Consider the following 23093-nt stretch of genomic DNA (forward strand, 5'->3'; position numbering starts at 1 on the left):
CAAAACAAACCAGCAACAGTCCTATTCAAATCTCTATTCTTTTATATCCTCCACCTTCAGAATGAGAGAACTTCGTATTTGCCCTCTCCACAGGTCTGGATGTTCAGCATGTGTTACACCTACAGCACTGTCTAAAACTAAAAAAGCGTCTCAAAAACCATCTCAAGCTTGTAGATGTAGCACATGGGCCGTACTTCGAGATTCCTGACTGCAGCACTGTATTAAAAATACGGTTTACCACGATGTTATTTCCTCATAATGCATTTTGTCTCAGCTAAAGCCTGAAAAAAGGCAAGATTTTTCCTTTGATACAATGGATGGGAGAACAATTTCAAGCTGGAATGGGTCTGCTTGTGCGTGTTCTGCAAAATGGCAATAATATTTAATGAGAGATTTTGCTCTAAACTGTAAATTCTTTTGAGTGTGAGATGCCCAGCCTGTCAGAATAAATAGAGGAGGCTAAAAACACTTACTTTAAAAATGACTGTTCATTTTTGGAAGGCACTGAGTGATCTCAGTGAAATATAACTGAGTCAGTTGGATTTTGGATAGAGCTCAAATTCCCAGCATGTATCCTGGCAGCCTCTCTTCTTCGCTGATTCCATTCCTCAGTATCTTTTATGTTCAAACAGCACATGCAGCGCTTCAGTCTTATATGCTTATATGCTATCATTCAGATTCCTGATAACTTCCAGTGACTTCTTATGGATTGGATGAATAAATAAATTACTTCTACCCATGCTTATTTACAGTTTTATGCCTATGCTTTCTTCTATGTCTATTCATATCATGGAAAGATGTATACAGCAAAAATTATGATGTAGCACTAGGAATTACGCAGAGAGTATACATTTTAAAGTTTAATGTTGCGGTGGAGTTTAAAGTTTAATTGGCATGACCATAACAGCTGTTTAGGGCTTCATATAGTTAACTCCTCTTTTTCCACAAAGACTCTTTTGGACCGCTATGGCCCTGTTGCCTTTGCTTCCAGGGCATCAGATCAGAGGAGAGTGCATATAATAAAAAAATGTGTTTTGAACATGAGAACTTAGTTCAGGAGTGAAAATCTTCCTTCCTGGGAGATCTGAAAACCTTCTTAAGATCTCGTTGGTTGTGTTAGAGAGTATAAAATGGATATAAGCATTTGTGGATAATGCAGTCATGAGAAACAACTGTCATTTAAGAAAATATTTTTAGTGTACGAAATGCAGAGTTGTAGCACACTAATTGTTGGAAATAAAATACGTAAAGGGAAAGATTAGGTTGAACTCAACTTTTTTTTTTTTTTTAAACTGGTAATTATAAGGAAATGAGTTTCATATTTCATGAAGAGCTAGCTTTGTTTTCCTGTTATTGTGTCAGCTATATGCTGTTTCTTAAATATGAAGTTTTATTAAAGGACAGTAATTAGAAATTCTATATCTTCCTGTTCTTCCCACCTTCTGGTTTTAAAACTGAAATAACGGCATTTTTCTATATTTTGATCTAAAAGACTATTTCCTTTCTTTGCAGGTTAATAATGAGAATGTAGTGAAAGTTGGCCACAGGCAGGTGGTGAACATGATTCGACAAGGGGGCAATCACCTAGTTCTTAAGGTTGTCACAGTAACCAGGAATCTTGATCCAGACGACACAGCTAGAAAGAAAGGTACATTTTTCTCTTTTCCTTATGGACTCCTTTTGGTCTTGCTCCACAGAAAATAAGAGTATGGATGCAAAATTACTGTTTTATACATTCTGATTTATAGATTTGACTTTTAAAATTTGAAATACCCTTCTCTTATTTAATTTAGAGTAATTTAATTCTGTTGACTTGTGCATTGATATGTGGCAAAAAGGGCAATATTCTCTTGTCATGCTTGCCATGACATTTCAACTTTATGGATTTTTATACATTTTTATGTTTGAAGGTCTTGTAGTAAAATTTCCTGCAGCAGCGAGAGAAAAAAAGCACAAAGAACAGATTATCTTTTATCGATTAATTCCAAAGGTACTTGAGCCGAGGTTAGTTTGATTCCTCTTGAAATCATTGAGAACTTACGATTTTGATAAACACATATTTTAGAAAGGACCTCTGTAAGAATAAGAGAAGTAAGCAGTATGTTTAGACTGAAGTTCTGTTAGAAAAACAGTACATTTTAATGGGAAAATTCCTCTAGATGAATTCAAAGTAGAGGGGTTGTTCCAGCCAGGGAAAATACCTCCTCCTCCCATAAGTAAAAAACATGCAGAGTCTTTTTCTGCTGCTTGGCTGCTAGCAAGAAAGCAGCCATTCCGGGAGAGGTTAACATAGCATCGTGTGGCATGAAGACTCTGGGGAAGAATTGTCTGGGTGCAAACAGGAAAAGGGTTTTCTTCCAGATTAAAAGCCTAGGGTGTTTTTTTTTAATATTAACTTTAATGGAGATTATAGATTAACCATAAGATTGGGCTACTCCCTTAAAAATTTCAATTTTCAGTTTCCCACCCAACTACCCAAAAAAACACCAAAATTTCACAAAAAAAAAAAAAAAAAAAAAGAAAAAAAACTGGATCTTGCACTATTTCCTTCACCTTAGATACCCCTGAGTTTGCTCAGGTAAAAGCTACTCTGGGAAGTCCTTAGGCCCTCATAAATACCATTAAGCAGAAAAGATTGCTGCTGCTAACTACAGTTCAATACGGCAGCATCACTTTTTTGAAAATGCCTGTTCCTCCCACCAGTCCCCTGAGTTGTCACTCACAGCCGCCTGGCTCTTCAACACAAGAGTGGGCTAGAGGCTGGCACCCAAGGGCTCACACTTTGTCCATGAGTAAAACTTTCTGTCTCCACGTGAGTGTTCTTGACATCTACTGCCTTAAAAAAAAATAAAAAATACAGCACCTTGGGGGAGAAAATGGCTGTATTAAAGTAAATAATGTCCAAACATGGTCCTACATTAATTTTAGCTTGACAGTATTACTATTCACACATTTTAAACAAACTTTTCACCTCTGCCTTTTGGGATGTGTCATATTGGCCTTAAGTAGAAGTGCCATTGTGTACAACCCAAAGGGCAGTTGCTTCTATAAAAACAAACCCAGTTCTTTGTCATCTTTCCAGAGCCTTCTATTGATAATATGTCATTTGCCAAAACCATTCACTTTTGAATCTTGTCCCTTTTTGCTGGAAGTTGTTAGCCTTTCTTGTTACCTGGCAATTGCCATTGTACCTTAGGAGGTGTGTGGAAGGATCTTCTTGCCATCGGTCTCCTTTATGGTGAGGCCAGCGCCAGATAGCCAGCCCCATTTAACAGTCCAGTATTTCGTGGGGTTTCCCTCAGAACTTTGTCGTCACTTCTCTTGTTGGGCAAGGGCAGACTGCAGACTGGAGTCAATATGTGCAGTACTTACGCAGCCTCATACCTGGTGCAGAACCTGAGCTATATTTTTGCTTTCTTGTGACACACTGTTATTCAAGCCTCTGTAAGAAGGTGATGGAGCTTAGCAGGGAAAGGATGATGCTGACACAGTGGATATAGGTGATAAGGAAAGAATGTTGTCTACTTTTTTCCTCCATCACTCTTTCTCACCCTCAACCTCTTTGCCACCCTTTTGTCAAAATGGTGTGGCCTGATGTATAGTATTGACCAAAACACTTAAAAATCCTTACTTCTTCCTGGTGTCCCAGAGCCATTTCTGTTTACTGGAAATCTCCCAACTTTCCTACCAACATTGGCATAATCTTTTCTGATGTTGTGCTCCTTTCTGACTGCCAGAAACATTGGTTTTCAGGATAATAAAAGCACCTGATGGATTTTAGTTTCTGTGCTAGATGATTGCCTTGATTTTTTCAGATCTTATTTATCCTGAGGATCACTTGTTTTCCCTAGTCTCACCATAACTATTAAGATAAATTTGAATCTTCTTTCTTGTATTTCTCAGATGTAAAGCTTTCTTCAAAGCTGAAATTAATCTGGCGGAGATTGGCTGGTCTCCAGGAGATTTTTAGCTATGTACATTTCTTAGAAGGAGGGGCACAACTGCTGTGAGGCACTTTCTCTAGAAAGTCTTTTTCCTACTGAAAAATAGAAGTGCACAGTTATTTAGCTTTAAATGTTTCTATGTATCCTGTTACATAAAAGCTTGCTGACGTGGCAAACAACCTACACTAAAAGTAGAAACAGTATAGAAATTCAGTACATGAAAAGCATCTCAGGGTTTTTTCCTCTACATGCATGTATTTATTATTACCTTATTTAATGTAGCGTATTCTTTTAAATAAATATGTAATTGTGTATGTGAATATAGTGTTTGAGGTGTGTATTTACTTACACTGTATATCCTTCTGTTTATGCAAAGCCCCACCACCTCCTAAGCGAGCTCCAACCACTGCACTGACCTTGCGGTCTAAGTCAATGACCTCAGAGCTTGAAGAGCTTGGTAAGAGAGTGTTTTTTGACAAGCATGCTGGCATAATAGAAATTTAAAAAAATATATATATATATATGTATATATGTTAAATTCACTAAAAGGAACTGCACTGTGTACAGTATATAGAACAGAAAAGGTTTTAAGAATGCTGCATCTTCAGAGAGTTCAAATATGCATGATTTGCATGAATAATTTTTGTTTAAACTTGTGCCTTTACCGCTACGCAAGAGAATGTTGATACATTTTATGCATCATCAAAGTTTGGCACATCTACTAAAAAGTAATGCCGTATCATATTTTGTTAGCTTTGCTTTCTGAATTTTCAGTTCATCTAATATTGTTTTATTTTAAATTTCTGTGGCCTCTCATTAGTGGATAAAGGTAAGCTGCCAGAAGCTGTTGTTAAAAAGCTGACAGTGTTAAAGCAGCTTCAACTTCAACTTGTTGTCATTAGAGTCTGATCTGAAAAAGTGCATATTATGATATCACTTTGACTTCTGTGCATGATATAAACTTAATTCTTCTCACTATTGGTAATAAAAAAGTATTGAGCATTCAGTCTTTCATTTGCTAATTTTAAGAAATGTGATTGTAGATGCCTTTGCTTGATCATCCACATTCTAGATATGCATAATTCTCTGGGAATTTTGATTTGTTTTCTAGAATTGAGGAAGGTAACTTCTTTTCTTCCTGGTTTTAATCTGTTAGGTCATTAAAAAGTAGAATTTCTGCAGCTAGATTAATAAATATGTATGTATGGACCATATATACAAAGAGAAAAGCCCAGTGTGTGTTTATATATGGCTGTTACACTAGAACAGTGTGTTTGGCAAGTGATAATTGGGTATAAAAACAAACTATGTCCCTCATTGCAGACTAATAGTCTATCATACAGTAAAACCATTTTTCCATGTAGTCCTACATCGATTTAAATACTTATATTTTATAATCTGTTTTTTTTTTTTTTCTGGCATGGACTCATATGAAGGCCAACTGGAAGGAATCAAAGCCTTGTGGCCACTTTTTTTCCTATGGAAGTCAATGTTTTCTGGGGCAGATGGACCCCATCCATCTTTTAGGGAGTCAAGTCACATAGCTTCAGTGGGAGTTCTTACCAACAAAGGGGTGCTGAAGTGATTACTGTCTTCTCTGTGGTATAACAACCAAATGAAGACAAAAATCATAGAATCATAGAATCGTTTAGGTTGGAAAAGATGTTTAAGATCATCAAGTCCAACCATTACCCTAACCCTGCCAAGTCCACCACTAAACCATATCACTAAGCACTACATCTATACATCTCTTAAATACCCCCAGGGGTGGGGACTCAACCACTTCCCTGGGCAGCCTGTTCCAGTGCTTGACAACCCTTTGGGTGAAGAAATTTTTCCTAATATCCAATCTAAACCTGCCTTGGTGCAATTTGAGACCATTTCCTCTCCTCCTATCGCTTGTTCCTCGGGAGAAGAGACCAACACCCACCTCACTACAGCCTCCTTTCAGGCAGTTGTAGAGGGTAATAAGGTCTCCGCTCAGCCTCCTTTTCTCTAGGCTGAACACCCCCAGTTCCCTCAGCTGCTCCTCAGAAGACTGAATGAAACAGTCTGATTATTTAGCTCTAACAGAGCTCAGAAAAATTGGCTTTTCTGTGCCAGGAAGCTTAGGAGCCTGACTAAAGGTTTCAGCCATTTGTTCATGATCCATAATTTTTCTTACAGGATTAAAATGTAAAATATTATTTCTGGAGCCACTTTTTGGGTTTGGGTGTTTCGATTTGTTTTTCTTCATGGAGTGCTGAGAGGCTGTAAAACTTGGCTGGCTTATCAACAGACTTTCCCAAGGGGACAGAAATACTTAGGCAATCATTTTCCCCCCTTCATTATCCCCTTCTGCAAACCACTTTCAAACTGAGAGTATTCTTCTATTTCTCTTACTTTTCAGTCTTACATAATAGATACTGTTCTTAAAGCAGGGAGAAGCTGCACTCTTTTCTAGGAGAAAATAGCTTATTAATGTAAAGTCACCTCTGCAATGAAGACCATCATATTTAGCTTTCTCACCCCCCTGTTCAGGTTATCATACTTGATCTGCTGTTTATTCTCATCGCCTGGCAGAAATCACTGCAACTCTTGTGTCTAGCAGCCGTGGGACATACTTGAATCTTTAAGCACATTTCCCATCCATATCTTTATCCTGATGGGGCAAATATTACAGTGGCAAAACTTTACTAATAAAGCTATAGTAATGCTAGAGCATGGCAGAAATTAGTCTTCTTCCTGCGCAAGGCTGTAAATACCAGTTCCATGATACTCTGAACATTTGGCACCCTAGCAAACAGTATTACTACTGTTATAAATAACACCTGTGGTCTGCCTAGTTTAATATTTGTCCTGTAAAAGGGCTATTATCAGAAGGAACAAGAGTTCTTAAATTGCACAACAACTGAACAAGCTGCCAACGAGAAAATGTTCTTGCTATCATCAATTAAAAGTTGTCTTCTGACACAAAACACAGATTGTATGTGTGTATTTATATATAATTTATATATTTTTATATGTATATGTGTATATACTGGACATCCGTATGAACTATGAGAACACCCACATTTTTATAGCCGTTAAACTATATAATGAATGAGCATTTGTTTCTGAATCTATATGTGCAAACTAAATAGGAAGTACGTATAGATGAATGCTGTGGATGTTCTCATCAATATATATGTGTAATCTTTTCTCTGAGCTGAAGAAACTCATGGTCTCAATAATGTCTCGTGGCAAAGAATTCCACAGGCTAATTATGTGCTGTGTACAAATGTATTTCCTTTTTATTGGTTTTAAATGTGATGCCTTTAATTTTATTGAATGTCCCTTGTTATGTAATAGAAGGAAAAGATAAATAGAAATTCCCCATTTGTTTTCCCGTAGAGTATATATTGTTGTAATTTCTCCTGGCTAAGCGAAACAACAACTTTTTTTTTTTTAAATTATACATCTTGCAGTCTTTACAGTCACTTCCTTTGCCTGGCTCTGAACTCTACTTCTGGTTTTATTGACATATTTTTAGCTACTCTGTTCTCCGTAATACTGAGCAGACCATCTCAGTTGTTCTCTTTCAGATGAGTTAATCCAAAATACGTCAGATAACGTGTGCTAACGATTCCTTTCCATTTCAATCTGCAAAGATTTGGAAATGCCCTATGACCATAGTTTGAAAGCTCTAGTATCAATAAGTTCCCCGATTACTGTTTTTAAAAAAGAATTTAGAAAAAAAAAATTGTACGTGTATCCCTAATATCTTCAAGGGAGTAATTTCTTATAGTTAAGGTGTAAACCCTGATAAACTGGGCTTTTGCCAAGCTGTTTATCCGCTGTGGTTTGATAGATACATGCGTAGTAGAGGCTAGCAGTGAGAGGCTAACTTCTTAAATGGCAGAAAAATGTTTATGCTCAAAGTGACAGACAAGGATTTAGCATATAAAAATTACCTTCAGAATTGATTCACAGTTCATTCCCTTTCTATTTCCAAGCTTCAGTACGGAAGAAGAAGGGTAAGGGGAAGCATTTTGTCTCTTGTTTAACCTGTTTCTCACCTTTCCATAGTGAAGGATAATAACATGATGTAAATGTTGGCATATGGTCCAGTTTATTTTATGGTGTCAAATGTACATTAATTATTGTATATGTTTTTTAGTTACTTAGTTAATAAATTGCAAACACACTAAGAACTAAAACAGAAGACTACATTTGAAAATACTCCCCACATTTCTTCCTTTTGTCTCCTTTCCTCCATCTTGCCTTTTTTCCTTCTTTGTATCCAACTCTTTTCCAAACCCTTCCATATCATCTCCTCACAGTTACTGTGCTAACTGACAGCCACAGAGAATATGTGGCCAGTAACATACCCTCAGTGTAGTCCTACGTTAGTGATTTCACTTGTCTTTTTTAATGGCCAAACATTACTCCCATAACCACACTGTCTCTGTCTCAGGAAATAGGGATCTTGCACACAACACTCAAACTTTTGACCTGGAGAAATGCTGCTCTGCACAATTTTAAGTTTTCAAGATAACATCTTCCACGCTGTCCCGTATGCATGGAGTGCCCTCCCTGAACTGATTCATAAGCCCACTGCCTTCTCCTTGAAATCTCCCCCCAAAACCCACTTCCCCTACAATCCCTACTAAGCACTCATCTAAGTAATGATGGCTAGGCAAGAGGGGCAGGTAGAAATAGTGGTGCTATTTTAATAGTTTTTATAAATGTAACCGTATATATATGTATGCAGAGTTTGTTTGTGTTTAGCCTTATTTTTCCATACTCCTGTACGTCATTTTGCTTTCTTAGATTGTAAGCTCTCCTGAGCAGGGACTGTGTCATCTACACATTTTCATGGCGTCTAGCCCAAGGAGGAGTCTCAAACCTCCCCGAGGCCCTGGGTGATAGCTGGTAAAACAGTCTACGTCCTGCTCATTGACAAAGTTCAGTGTCACGGAAAGGAAAGCTAGGCTGTAGGCAGTGTCTTCTCTCAACAGCAAACCTTTTGCTTTTCAATGTTAAACAGGACAAAATCAAGTTATTTTCCACTCTTCATTTTTGTGCTCTTTCCTGACCTCCTTTCAGGTTGCTAACAGAGGTTCCAGATAGTGATATTTCCTATTCTCCATTCAGAGAATATGACAGAATAAACCCCATTGCTACTGGTATTTTTCTGAAAAATACGTGTTGGCTGCATATAAAAAAATCTTTATGTTGTTACTGTAGAGTCTTCTGTCAACGAAACATTCTGTTTTCTGGGCCATAGGTGAGGGAGGCATTAAGATTCAAATAACGGCTTTTGCTGTTCTGTTTGACTGGTTTTGTTGGTTGTCTTTTGAGAGGGGTTCTGGTTCACTGGGAGGATAGGATAAGGGAAGGACACAGGCCGTATTTTTTTGTATTCGGGATAGAAGATGTGGCGTTGGTGTCTAAAGGGATAGGTGATAAAATCTTCGGGTGTATAGCAGTATGGCATGGGCAGCGTTCTCATTTTACTGCAGTTGCGTAGCACAAATCACTAAAATGTGAACTGTACTTCATCTGTGCCACTGACTTGCTGCTTACAGCAGTTGCCTGACTCAGAGAGAAAGCATCCAACTTCAAAATGTGTGTTTGGAGGGGATGTGGTTTCAGTAGCAAAACTGCTCACTGGATTTTGTGGGCTATGGGGGAGGGGGAAGATGCCTTCTTTTTTCTTTTGTGCCTTGTAGGTTTTCAAGACTTGTTGAGTAAGTTATGGCAACGTGTAAACTAACAGTCGTAGCAATGATTTTTTGGAGGCAGTACTTAAAATATAATTCTAGGTAATGTGTAGTTAGCCCATTAATACAGAAGAATAACCAAAATATTCAGGCAGCAAATTAATATTTGAAAATACAAATACTGAAAAGACTCTAAAAATAAAACATTAAAAGAAGATCTATGAAACCCCCAATGCATTTTTGAGAGTCATAACTGTCATCATCACTACAGAAAATAGGTGTCATCAGGCTTTCAAAATTAATATTTTAAAATAATAATTTTAACTCTGTTCATAAAAAGTTTGTGGCTCATGAAAAGCTTGTTTTTAAAGCGTTTTTTCTTCAGTTTTTGTTTCAACTTGTTTATCAATAGCTTCTTGTGGATGGAGAATTTTTAAATGATGATACTTAAGGAACATATCGATAAACTAAAATGCATAAATGTCTAGATACATGGGTTAAAAGTTTCCTGCTCCTAAGCTTTTCTTACTGCCAGGAAATGGGTGTGATTTAGTGAGTAATTTGGGATTTCCAGTGAAAGTTAAAGTGGACAGTGTTTAATTTTAAAAACCTAATTAAAAAATCCTCTAAGAGAAAGTATAAAATTAAGAATAGGGCGGGCTAAATTTTCCTAGTGAGATGGGAATGACAAGATAAATAATTCTTCTGCATTAATAAACATTACTTTGACAGTGTCATGCAAGGGTCAGCTGTGAGATAGGGGAGTGCTTTGCTTGTTCTTAGATTTGATATGGCAATCAATATAAAATAATCCCTCGATATGTGTTGATACTGATCTTTGGGTTTTGATGTGGGCTACAGTACCGAATACAAATGTAGGATTTTTCCTCCGTTGAGCAGTTTAGATGCTAGTACCACCTCTCAGATACAGAATAACTGTGATATCATCAACGCAGAATATTGTTACCTGGCATCAAGTCTTAGCAGCATTTGAATAGAAAAAATATCAGTTGATGGCATTCAAAAGCAATATTATTAGCTCTGTCTGCAAGAAGCATGCACACTTCATCCCATTCCTGTTGTCCATTGTTTCAAAGGTGGCACATTCTAATGGCATCTGAAACAATGAAATTGCAGAGCAAATATATATAAATGAATGCCAAACAGCGGATTACCTTACAGTGTTATGTTATGTTTGAAGAAACCACTCACAAAGACGTCTGGGTTCAAAACTCATTTTTTTATTTCACTGTGGTGGAGTTGATGATGGAGATTTGTCTGCAGGAAACAATGGAAATACCATTAAAGCAACTTTTACAGCACTCACAACGCTGACTCCTTTGATAGTTTCCAGCATCTGCAGTGCTTCAGTGTAGGAAGAAGGTTTTCTGATCTTCACCAGACACTGTATTTTAGAAGACGAGAGCAAAAAGCATCAGGCTTAATGAAGAATTCTTGAAGGGTGTCCTTGTAAGTAATAGATTTGCATTACATCTTTGAAATTCTAATGAGATAGGAATATAATAATAAAGTAAAGGTTGTCATCAGGTTGTCATTCTTCACAAGCATAAAGCAGTGACTCTGGGTGGAATTTGTGAAGTATATGTGTGAAAAAATCTGGGCCCCATTTTTTGTTGATGTAGCAAGGTCACAGGTTTTATGACTTCTCGTCTAACTTGCGGGAGGTCCACAGCAGTGTAAGAAGGTATAGGATTAGGACCATGCCTACAACATATGTGCTTTTAAAACACTTTTTAACAGAAAAGTATTGAAAGTTGGCATGTTCCAAGGAGAACAATGCAAACCCTATGTTTTCCACTAAAAAAAATGTGGCACCTAGCTGGCAATGTGCTGATTAGCAACTTTTGGCACAGAATCTTAAATGAACAGGTAAATCTCAGTACTGAACACTTCTTCAAACCTGGGCTTATGTTGCTTGAGGTAGGCAGCTTTACCTAGCGTTTTGAAAACACTGGGGATCCTGAGCAGAGGTCAGCTGAGTCCCTGTGTGGGTCTTCTCCTTATTTACACTAGTAGTATCTTGAAGTTATCAGCCTGTTCTTGAGTATGTAGCACCCTTTGGTGACACTTGTTTTTCTTTACTACAGGACAGCAATTGAAAAGGTTTTCAAAACCTTTCTGCACCAGCCAAACAAGACAATGGTATAAAAGAAGTTGGAAAAGGAATTGTAAGTGTTAATGAAAATGTGGGGTTTGTAGAATTTGGAAACAGATGAATTAAATATGTTGGCATACGTGAGTGTCACTTGCTGTACTCAGATATTATTAATTGAATATCTAACCACATACTCAAAATCGTGAGTGCTTGAGGAACAGTAAAAATTGCATGTGTTTCCCAACATGGTACAGTTAGGGCAGTGGAAAACCTTTTCAACGCTTTTAATGTGTTCTCTCTCTCTTTCAGGAGCCAGGGAGATGAAGGACTTATCTCCCTCATCTCAAAACTCCCTTTGCTGCTATTTCTCTTTTTTCTTTTCTTCAAATGTTCATATACCCATGTTAATTAATTTCTAATATAATTAAAAATAAATGGTTTTAGCGAATTCCTCATAGTTTGTTTGGTTTTTCCCCTCGGTGTTCAAGTGTGAGAGTAAGTGTAAGAACAGAGAAGGCTGCAAGTGTCTTAGGTCCTCCACCTTTCTTTTTGGTTCCTTTTGGTTGATTGTCTTTCTTTTGTGACTAGGCCAAATTTTCAAATGCTGTCTCTTAAACAGAACGTCAAAGTGCCGCTTAAATTCCACCTGGCTTGCAGGGTAGGAGTGGGTATTGACTATCTTCTCTGCTTTGTTTTTGTTCTTAAACAGAAACCACTGTTAGACAATGACCATTCCTCTTTCAAGGTAGGCCGAATTGTAAGGCTTCAGGATTGCAGGTGCATTTTAAATGCCTGTATAATTATTTCATTAATTGAACCTACTGTTAAAGAGCTGGTACTTGAAAATTGTATCTATAGAAGGAATTTGAACATAGCAGTTTTCTACCTTCCTTAAAACTACTTTTGATGTGTGATTATAAGATGTAAATGTGACTTACGTGTACTAATGTGAAGATATTTTCAGCCCTAGAAAGACAAATAAGACTTTCTTTCCAGAAAGTTTGGATAGTTCTTTATTGTGGATACATACAAATGACTTTCATAAATCATGTAATGATATTTATAGATACTGAATGTTATATGATTAATTTTAGTCACTAAACAGTTTTTATGTTTTACTGATTTATTTTTATAATTTTCCTTTTTGGGGGGATTTTAGTGTGCTTTGTAGAGTTTACAGTATCCCAGAGAACATACAAGTACTTTTGCTCAATTTTCATAGAAGGGAAGTGTTTCAAACGGCTTATGGTTTTGACTGTATTGCAAAGCACTTTTGTTATTTCCTCGTTATGCTAACTGCTAAAGTAATATCCTCTGCCTGTTGTTTGCAGTATGATTTTGGCATTGCGATTTAAGCACAATCCTGCAAATTCTTCATTTGGGGTGGGGCTGGAAGAAGTTAATTCCAGATTAAAATGTGCTCGTGGTGGCAGATTTATGAGGATTAGCCTAACTGTCAAAACGATAATTCAAATCGTTCCATTTCTGTATATTTTGATAACTATACCTTAACATGATGCAACTATAGGCTGAGCTTGTTGTTTCTTTCCTCTAAATATGATCATAAACCACAAATCTGGATTTAAATCTTAACCTTTAATATTCGTACTCCGAAACAATGCTTTAGCTAAGGTTAGTGTTTAAATTCTTAGCAGTATGTTGAAGGTGTAGTTATACTTTACCTACTTTTGGTCTTTGACGAATTTTTATACATCTATTCCTATTTGAATAGCTAAAAAGACAGATGTTAGCTTTCAGTGGGCACAGCTAATGTAACAGAGATCCATTTTTAACCATCTGCAGATAGGAGTCACCTGTTTTTCCCCAGTGGCACTAGAAATGCACTTGTCCAGTACAATTGCTTCTATGACAAGCAATGTTATCATATGAACTTCTCTAGTCTGATTTCTTTGGAAATCGGTAGGTTCTCATCTTTCTGCTACCACCCCATTAGTATTGGAAAGCTGTTCTAGAATTTGGTTCATCTGCTTCTTTGAAAGTGTCTAGATTCCCACAGGTACTGTTTGCCCAAATTGACCTTTACAGAGCTCCCCCCACCCACAGACATTCACCCTGAAGTATTTATCAAGTTACTTCCCAGCTATTCTGTTACAAACTAAGCAGGGCAAGGTCTTTTGCATATATATGGGAAGTGAAAAAATCTAAAAGGAATGCAATGTAAATAAGTGCATCTACTTGGTTTAGATGCTTTTTTTTTCAGGCATGCAAACTTATATGCATAATCACTCCTGGTCTTTATGCTAAAACAAACTACTTGAGCTTAAAAATGAAAGTAATTTTAAAAATTAATCCATGCGATAAAAGCAACACCACAACCATATTTTTTACACAGTCAAAACAAATCTCTGTGCATTTTTAATAAGCACACATAGAGACTACCCCGTTAGTTTTAGTACTGCTTACGTAACTGATTTTTGCAGATTATTGACAAGGAAACAAATTTTATCTGCTAATGAAAGAAATAAAATGAAACTTGCAAACTCATATTTAGGGAAGGAGATGGAACAAAATATGTGCATATGCAGTACCTGACATTAAGGGCTATGTGCCTAGACCTGTTGACAGCAAGGAAGAATGAATGGCCTGTGTTCCCATCACTTTTCCAAAGGAAAAATACATGTGCCAAATATTTGACTGTGGTTGGCTGGAGATGCTAGAAAAGGTGGGTGATACTACAGCATATAGGTGCAATTGGCATTGTATGAAGTTTTGCATAACTGATTGTGCCTGGTACAGTTTCTGTCTGTATCTATCTTAGGTATTTACAAGGCATCTATCACCTTGGTACCTAAGCAGTTTGAAAAATGCACCTACCCCAGGAGGCATGATGCAGATACAGGCAGAGGCCCAGGTCCAGAGCAGCAGAGGCAGGTCCCAGGAAGCTCCCCAACTGTGTTACCGCTGTTGTTGAGCTCCTGGCCCACTTGTTGTGGCCAAGGAACATAGGAAGACGGTACCCCACCCCTCACGTCCAGCTCCACTGGTGGGGAATCTGAAAAGGAAAGATAATGGAAAAGGCAACGATCCAGTAGCAGAGGTGAAACAGAAATGGTGGGATTTCAAAAGGAGGGATTCTTAAAGAGCAGCACATCTCAGGGGAGGGATCAACTGCCAGTCCAAGTGGCAGGTAAGGCGCAACACAGGCATAAATCTGAAATGTTCTTCAGTGAACAAAAGTTAAAGAAATACCTCTGATGTCTCTAAAGTTTGTCTATATCCAAAGCCCTGCTCTGTTCTTGGCCTCTGTCTCAGTCCTCTACCCCTACAGCTGAATCGACTGATCAGTTTTCTGTGTATCTCAACCCAATAATTGCTACAATCCTAAATATGTCTCATAACAAACTTAAAGGACTCTCACTGGTAATGAATGTTGTGGTGCAAAGAGACAGCACGGTATAGCAGTGCTCCAAAATGACGGACATATTCATGAACCTAAAGGCTGGAATAATCCTGGCTTCTAATCACCATGTTCAGAACAGGATTGAGCAAACCACAGATCACCCCTGCAGGTACAAAAGATGGAGCAGTTCTCCTGTGGTCACCAGGAGCAATTGCTGACCTACCACATCAGACCAAGCTCTGTATCAGCCCGGTGCAAACACCCATAAAGGCAGCCAGCTACGGGCTTCGCTGCAGAAAGAGGACCTGTCTAACAGGAAAGAAAGGAAAGATAGCCAGGACTTCGGTGAAGGTTCACTAGTTACTGTTACATGGATCACTTTAAGAACAGAACTCATTTTTTTCTTTAAACACAGCAGAGTCAGCAAGGTAAAGCAAGAAACAGTCTTCAGAAACCTGTGAGTCCCATGTGACTTTTGCAAATAGCTCCATAGTGGTCACAGTTATCAAACACTAAAGTTAAAGTGCAGTGGGCCACTGACTTCCAGATGTTTATATTTCCTTTAGCCCACACACATGCTCCTTTCTGATTGCCTTGCTTGGTCATTAAAGGATCAAAATGGGGGCCATGCCCTGTCAGAGCAAGGGACATGAGGTTAGGAACATGAAGCAAGTCACGACTTCAGAGACTGCCAGTTTGTTGGCTGGTATCACTAGGTATAAATATAAAGATACCTATAAAAGACATAAGTGACCTATTTTGCCTGTACATCTTACATATCACTGTGAGCAAAATGCTGCATGCAGGAATGGTGTATAAGGTGGAAACAACTAGAAAGATCAGAGAATCTGACCTCTTCCCTTTGCTCCACACCTAGGGAAGCTAGCTGTGCTTCTTTTAACCCACCGTATCTAAAGCTTAGGTTTAAGAGAGGGATTTTTTAAAAGCAAATTAACAATCAAGTAAGATCAACCATGTGGATATATAGTTTGGTCCATAGCCAATTTTGACTTGACAGTCTTAGTCTCTTTTTTTTTTTTTTTTTTTTTTTTTAAGAAGTCACCCCTTTTCCAAGGAAATGAGGTAAAGGCAGTTGAGGTAACTCCTTCAGCCAGCTTTAATCCTACTGTCGGCAGCTGCCCAAAGCAGTCAGCCTCTTCTCTGGCCAATAAGGACAGTTTCTGGCCAAACCAGGTTTTCCAGTGCCCCTCCTGTAACTGGCACACCTTTTCCACAGCACCAACCTAGCTGCTGTTGCAATCCTCTTCCCAAGATTCAGTCTGAATTTAGGGCGACCTTTGGTCATCAAGGAATGGATTTACTGGGCAGAGACTGACACATTCATCAAGGTGGTGTCAGCCCTTGACCTTCAGGCAATTTTCCCATGATGGCTCTGTAGTGAATGAAAGCTTGTGTAAGGCCATGCCTGTAACGCACCCTCGGTTTCCCCATGCCCTACGTCAATGCTTCAGCAAGCTTCCAGAAACCAGAGTTACTAGAGTTGTTGAACACTTTGTTACAAATAATAACAATTCTGAATATTCCTCCTTTTCATTGCTAGTCAAGTTAACGAACCTATCCTAAAACCTGTGAATGTATTCATTATTCATAAGTATTCGCCAGTAGTTTCCACAATTAACTTTCTGCCCATGGGTTTTCACAGACTGTTTGCTTGGGCTCTTTGTCATTTGTGTTATTGGTCACCTATGCCAGATGCTGTTCTTTCAGCTCTGAAAGGCTGAATGTACTGATTAGGGGGAGATGGCAAGTGGCACATTTTCACAGAGAATTAGGAACTTTACGAAAAATTCATTACGCTTTTTCAGAGAAACTTTTCTTCGCAAGCCTCTGGCAAATGTGGAAACATGCACAAATAACAAAAGTGTTATGATCCCCCAGAAGCCAAACAAACTAAACTCAGTGATACAATTTACAGAAATATTCATAAATTAATGTTGGGGGTTGGAGGTTTTTTATTTTGTTTTGCTTCAGTTTTTGACTTTTAATTTAGATTGGTTCTATTACTTACCAATTGCTAGGTGGGCTCTGTTTAGAACACTTGTCAGGAAACTGGAGTTTTCAAATATGGGGAATTTTCTGATGACATGTCAAAAGAAATACAAAGACACTTTGTATGACCAGTGGCTCTACCAGAATGAATATATATGATCCCTTATCTTTCTCCGATTCCATAGAATTTAACTGAAATGTGTGTTTGCTATGTGTGGTAAAAATAGGTCCCCTGTTTTTTTGTTCTTTTTTTTCATGTGTACTCAAATAGGAAAATGCTGAGAAATAATTTCATGGTCCTACACTATAGTTGTTAAGAGAGATTTGTTAATGAAGGATTGCAGCTACAGCTGTATTAGGCAAAGGGGGAGAAGAATTGCAAAAGAAGCAGCAGCTGTTACAGTTAGGTTGATATACAACCCCTTTCAAATCTCCATGGAGTGGAAGAGCCAATGATTGCATGACAGTTTGTCCCTAAAATTCATTTTCATAAGGAGCTCATGCCTTTTTACAAATACAATCTCATCCTCACTTTCCATAAAACATGCAACTGGACAGTCCAGCCAGACACAGACAGAATGTGAATACTTTGAATGTGAATACTTTGAAGTAGTGAATATGCTAAATGCACAAATAGTAGCCATTATTCTAGCATTTAAAAAATCGTAATGATATTAAGCCACAGAGAATCCCTTTTAGAACAGTATAATATTGGAGGCACTTGGGTGTAGAGATAATGAGTGCCACATTAGGATTAGGGTAGATAGGGACTGAGAGATAGGAGGAGGGATCCTTGGGTCTGTCAGAAGGAGCTTTCATTTAACACCATATAAAATGAAAAAAAATCTAAAAAAATGAAACAAAAAAACCTTGATTCATAGACAGAACCAAAAGTAGCATTTAACATGACCTCAGCAACATCTTCCAGATGTAAGCTTACAGCTTCAGATTGAGGTCTGAAGAGCAGCATCTAAAGTATTTCAAAGAGCAGGAATCAATGCTTAAAGAATAACATTTTTGAAGGCTGGGATGCCAGAGAGCAGGCTCGATGCTGACCTGGCATCCAGACCCCTGTAGCGTGAGCAGCACAGTCAGCCAGCTAGCAACCGTCAGCCACTGCTGTTCAGGTCACAGTCTTACTGACAACAGCGCTTCTCTCCCGTATCCCTTGCCTGAGTGTGAGGAATGCAGGCTCTTTGGGCAACCCTACTGCAACATTTTAGCCAGGCCACCCCAGATTAATTTCTGATGACCAAATTGTCCCCCCTCCCCAGCAAAAAAAAAACCACCACAAAACAAAACCAAAGTGGACTCATTTTTTTTTTATCTGAAGCATGGAAAGGGTGAGAGTTACGGCCACTGACTCACGTAATCAAGAACAGTGCTGGGCAAAGCGCGCTCTACTGTGAGCCAGTGATCACTGTGGGTGCAAAAAGCGTAGCCGTTTCTAGCCTTTGAGAGTGCATTTTATGTAGGGGAGGATATAGAGTAAGCACGTTCGTAATATCCTCCTCGTTAACATCCATAATGATGCCTCTTTGCACACTAAGCTGCCACAGGGAAGCACTTGCACCCAGATTTCCGCCATGTGCTCTCAGGCAAGGGAAGAAGTAGCCAGGGGAGGGCAAAACTAAGTTTATTTTCAGAAGATGATGAGATCCTGGCGAGCAATGCCCTCAGATAGCGTAACCTACCGTTTGGAGAAAAGAACATTACAATCCGGCAAATGTTGGGGAGGGCATTGCTCGCGGGATAAATGCTGTGGACAGCCACCCTCGTGCTGCAGCAGTGATTTGGGAGAGAGCACGCTGGGGGTGGGGGTGACGTGAGACGTCGGACAAAAGCGAAGATAGCCAGCAGTGCTTCAGAACAACAAAGGGCTGCCCTCAGCCAGTGGTGGAGCACATCTGGCACCCCAGGAAGCTCAATTGGACCCTTGGCCCTGAGCTCGTCCCAGGGATTTCTGACTGACACCACTGCAGTGCATAGGTGAGCTTTTTGATAGGTTCACTGACATTTCCTGTCACAGTCACGATGAGGTGAATTTGGTAGTTCCTGCCTTGGGATGCAGCATGGCTGTGTGTGTTATGGGTACAGGACAGTGTGCATTGATACCAAAAGTGGTTAATAACATCAACTGCCACGTGCCCAAAGCAGTCAGTGAACTTTAGTCCGCCCTTCCGTTTGCCCAAACACATACACTCTGGCTTCCCAACTGGCTTCTTTCTATGTGTTGTCCAATGCATGTAGATACCTCCATCTGCCTGGCCTCAGATACAGTGGTTGTTGCTCCTCTATTTGATTGCCAGATGTCACTGGGGAACAAGATGGGGAGGTTCCTGGATCCTCGGGGCAAGCCGGCCGTCACCGAGGGAGCTCGCCGTCCACGCCGGCCGAAGAACAGGAATCTTCGGTGCCTGCCTCTGACGAAGACTCACCGGCCAGGACCACAGAGAGCTGGCAGTGGCCGTTGTCCTCATCTGAAACGCACAGCAACGTTGGGGAGGATTTTGAGGGATTTCAAACACCAGCGCGGACTCCGGAGTGTACCATGGACATACAGTCTCCCGGGGATCAGTCACTCAGTAGGACTCCTCAGTTTGAAAGTGACTCTCCTGAGGAGGAGGAGGGAAATGATGAAATGAATGAAGAGCACCGCGGTGTTGAGCCTGTCCCTAGGGATCGGGGTTGGAGAGGGCAGCCCCAGCTAACAGAGGGAGAGAAGCTGTTGATGGAAACCAACAGTAGGATTGTGCAGCTGCTGGAAAATATCAAGAGGGAGCATGCACAGTCCATGGGTCTCATGTCACAGTCCATGGGCCGTATGGAGCTGCAGCTGGGCATTGTGGCTACCTCCACAAGAGCCATCCATAACTACCTGTCAGAGATTTTAGCTTTCCTCAAGCAGCCAAGGACACAGGTCCTTGAAACACGCATCTCCCAAAGAGCCACCCCTCATGTCGAGTTAACCTGTGCCTCGACATGGACTGGTGAGGACGCAGTGGCATCCTCCACTGTGTGCTTACCAGGGGCCGAAGGGACGAGCGACTCTCGAGAACCACCGCAGGCCACGCTGCCTTGTCGCAGTGGCCGGCTGCAGAGAGCCATAACCGAGAGGGCCTCGTTGCCCATGCCTACACGCCAGGCAAAAGGGGGAGGGAAGAAAAAATAACCACACCATAGGATTTTTAGGGTTTTTTTTAATGTGCCTGTCCTTTTAATTCTTAGCCATAAGGCCATCAGTGGCAGAATTCAACCATTTCCTACATTGGCTAACATTGTATTCTGGCTGACTAGATTAGTCTAACATTTTGTAGTTTATATTTGCACTGTTAACGATGTGTGCTGCTGGTATTTGAAGAACATTTGCCTCTGTTCTTTCACTTTAACTTCATACGAGCGTTTTTTTTACTCTGTGCCAGGCATTCATTGCTTTTCTTACAAATACAAGTCATTTCTTGAGGCAGCTGTTTTTTGAGTTTTCTTTCTCCATTATCCCATCCCCTCTGAGCAAGCATTCTGGACTTGGTGGTAAGTATACAGGTCTTGGCAATACTCGCCTCCAAAACTGTGTTCGATCAGTCTTTGCCTGGTGTTTCTGGCATGCCAGCCTGAGGTGTTGGGGTTAGCCTGTACCGGATCATGATCATTCTTATCCTCTGTGGGTCAGACAAGCTCACTTTCTAAGACCCTCGGTGGAGCTAATCCACATGTCTTGGCTATGTCGTACAATAAGTAATGTTGCCAGGATCATACCTCATATATATCTTTGGGGGCCTGTATAGTGACGTGCCACCAGATCTATCTAGGCACCTGACTCTCATTTTCAAAGTTCCTTTTATGATGGATCTGGTGGTTTGATGGGCAGCATTATAATTTTTCCTCTGAGAGAGTCTGGGGATTTGAAACAGGAGTCATTAAGCAATATGTTCTATGGGGATAAGAGCCATCTCCTGCAACAAATCTATTAGGAGGAGACTTTCCCCTGTAACTATCACAGATATTAATTATTTAAGAAAACGAAAAAAAAAAAATATCTTGCCTAGCAGCCAGACCTCTTGAGAATGTAAAAGTCATGACATGCTGTTGGGTACTGTGCTACTATGTCTGTGATTAAGAGCTTTTCATCAGAGACAACTTACATGTTGATAAAATGCAAGTCCTTTCTGTGCCTTTAGGCCATCTAATTTCCTGAGGGCTGGCACCCTGAGCAGAGCGTGGGTGCAATTGGTAACCTACAGGGCAGATGGAAATGCACTTTGCAATAAATTATTTTATATCTCTTGGTGCTGCCTCTCTCGGGGGAATTTAATATAGTGGCACTCAAATTGCTATATGCATGCCGAGGCATCAGACTGGCTTATACATGTGATATCCCTGACAGTTCTCTGAAAGGATGCTGTTACCAGGAGCCCCTTGAGTGGTGGTAACTAATTATCACAGGTGTAGCATGGCTCCTGTGTTTGACTCTCAACATACTGTTGTAACTTCTCGTAAAGGTTCAGAAGAGTTTATATGGCAAAGCAGTGATGAATTCCTCCTTCTGGCAAATAGTAGAGAATATTTGTAGGCCTAAAAATCCTCTTCTATGATTACAGCTGAGCTGCGCTCTCTGTCCAGTGAGCCACAGACTCTTCTTCCCTCTCTTTCTGCGAGACTGAAGTTATTAAAAATAAAGCCAATAGTATTTTGGTATTCTACCAGTCAGCCACAATTGCTCCCTTATAAGTGTGTGTGCGTGCGTGCCTGTGGCTGTACTTTGCTAAACGACCGGTTTAATGATGAAACGCAGCTGGCATGGCCAACCTCCAATGTAGGTTTTTTCCACTACAGAATATTTCTTCCCTTCCACCTACATCCAGCTGCGTTCCTTTTAAGAATACCATTGGAGGCGTGCTTCTTCGGCCACCCTGTTGACACACCTCGCACTGGGTGCAAATTTTTGCACCCATTCTGTGGCCTTTTTATATCTCTCTGTTTGTAAAGGTATCCTCAGAGAATTTCCAACACAAGCTTGTAAGATTCCCCTCTCAGTGGTACGAGAAATGCATGCTGCAGAGTATTTAAGATCGCAAGGAGGTTGGGAGAGAAGCTGATTAGTAAGCCTGACAAATTATTCCAGTATGTGTGGCCTTTTGAACACGTGTTTCTGGTGCATACATGGTTTGCACACTGGTACTGTGGATATGAACGGCCTCGTTAAAGGCAAAAGCAAGTGAAAGTTTGTCCCAATATGCTTACGTCTTATTTCCTTGGGATAAGTTTGAATGAAGCTAAATACAATTCAGCCAGTTAATTTTCTTGGCCTAATTAGCACGTTTGATAATACAGTGAGAATGTTTTTATTTTACATAGTGCTGTCACTTCAGAAGTGTCATGCAGTTGCGGCCAGATGCTAAGATTTTGACATGTTCTGCAGGACCCGCCATGTAGCTGCTGCCATTTAGATTAAATCTCGTTCCACATGCTGGCTGCTTCTGTAGCTTCACATTTTTTAGTTGTAAGTTTAAAATGACAACCTCCGCTCTACCTTTGCTTTCTGATCAGAGGCAGTAGAGCAAAAGAAGCAGCTGCGCAGAGGTAGCAGTGCTGCTGTTGGAAACACTGCGCAAGGGACCCCTAAAGAGTTCCTTGCAGAGCAGCTTAAGCTTTAAGCTGCTCTCCTCTCCCATTTCTAAGTGCTTTAGCTAGACTTGGCAAGGCACAGAGCACCACTTGAATGGGAGCAGCTATAGGGTGAGAAGGACTGAGAACCTGTCCACAGGCAAGAAACCGGCAATAAACTTACACAAAACAAAAGGGTTTTTTTCCCAACTGGAAATTGTAGCTGGTATTAAGAATTGGTACCAACTGATATTTTGATCAGATCCAAAATTGGGATCTGGCTTCTAGTATTGTCTAGCAAAATCAGTGCAGTTGGAGGGTATGTGTTTCATCCCCAAACAAATATTTTCATGCTTTTCAAGTGTCTGTCATAG

General features: G+C 39.9%; 1 protein-coding gene across 2 annotated transcripts in view; it reads left to right on the forward strand.

The window, feature by feature from the left end:
- SHANK2 (SH3 and multiple ankyrin repeat domains 2) overlaps window positions 1–23093 on the forward strand; it is a 315799-nt gene that overhangs the window by 273528 nt on the left and 19178 nt on the right. For both annotated transcript variants that reach the window (XM_009637056.2, XM_035892635.1), the window contains 4 exons: window positions 1513–1648; window positions 4321–4401; window positions 4765–4773; window positions 7919–7939. In XM_009637056.2, coding sequence (XP_009635351.1) covers window positions 1513–1648; window positions 4321–4401; window positions 4765–4773; window positions 7919–7939 — 247 coding nt within the window. The remainder of the gene's footprint in view (window positions 1–1512; window positions 1649–4320; window positions 4402–4764; window positions 4774–7918; window positions 7940–23093) is intronic.

Source organism: Egretta garzetta, unplaced genomic scaffold, assembly GCF_000687185.1.
Source record: "Egretta garzetta isolate BGI_Z169 unplaced genomic scaffold, ASM68718v1 scaffold454, whole genome shotgun sequence".
In the NCBI taxonomy this organism is placed as follows: Eukaryota; Metazoa; Chordata; class Aves; order Pelecaniformes; family Ardeidae; genus Egretta; species Egretta garzetta.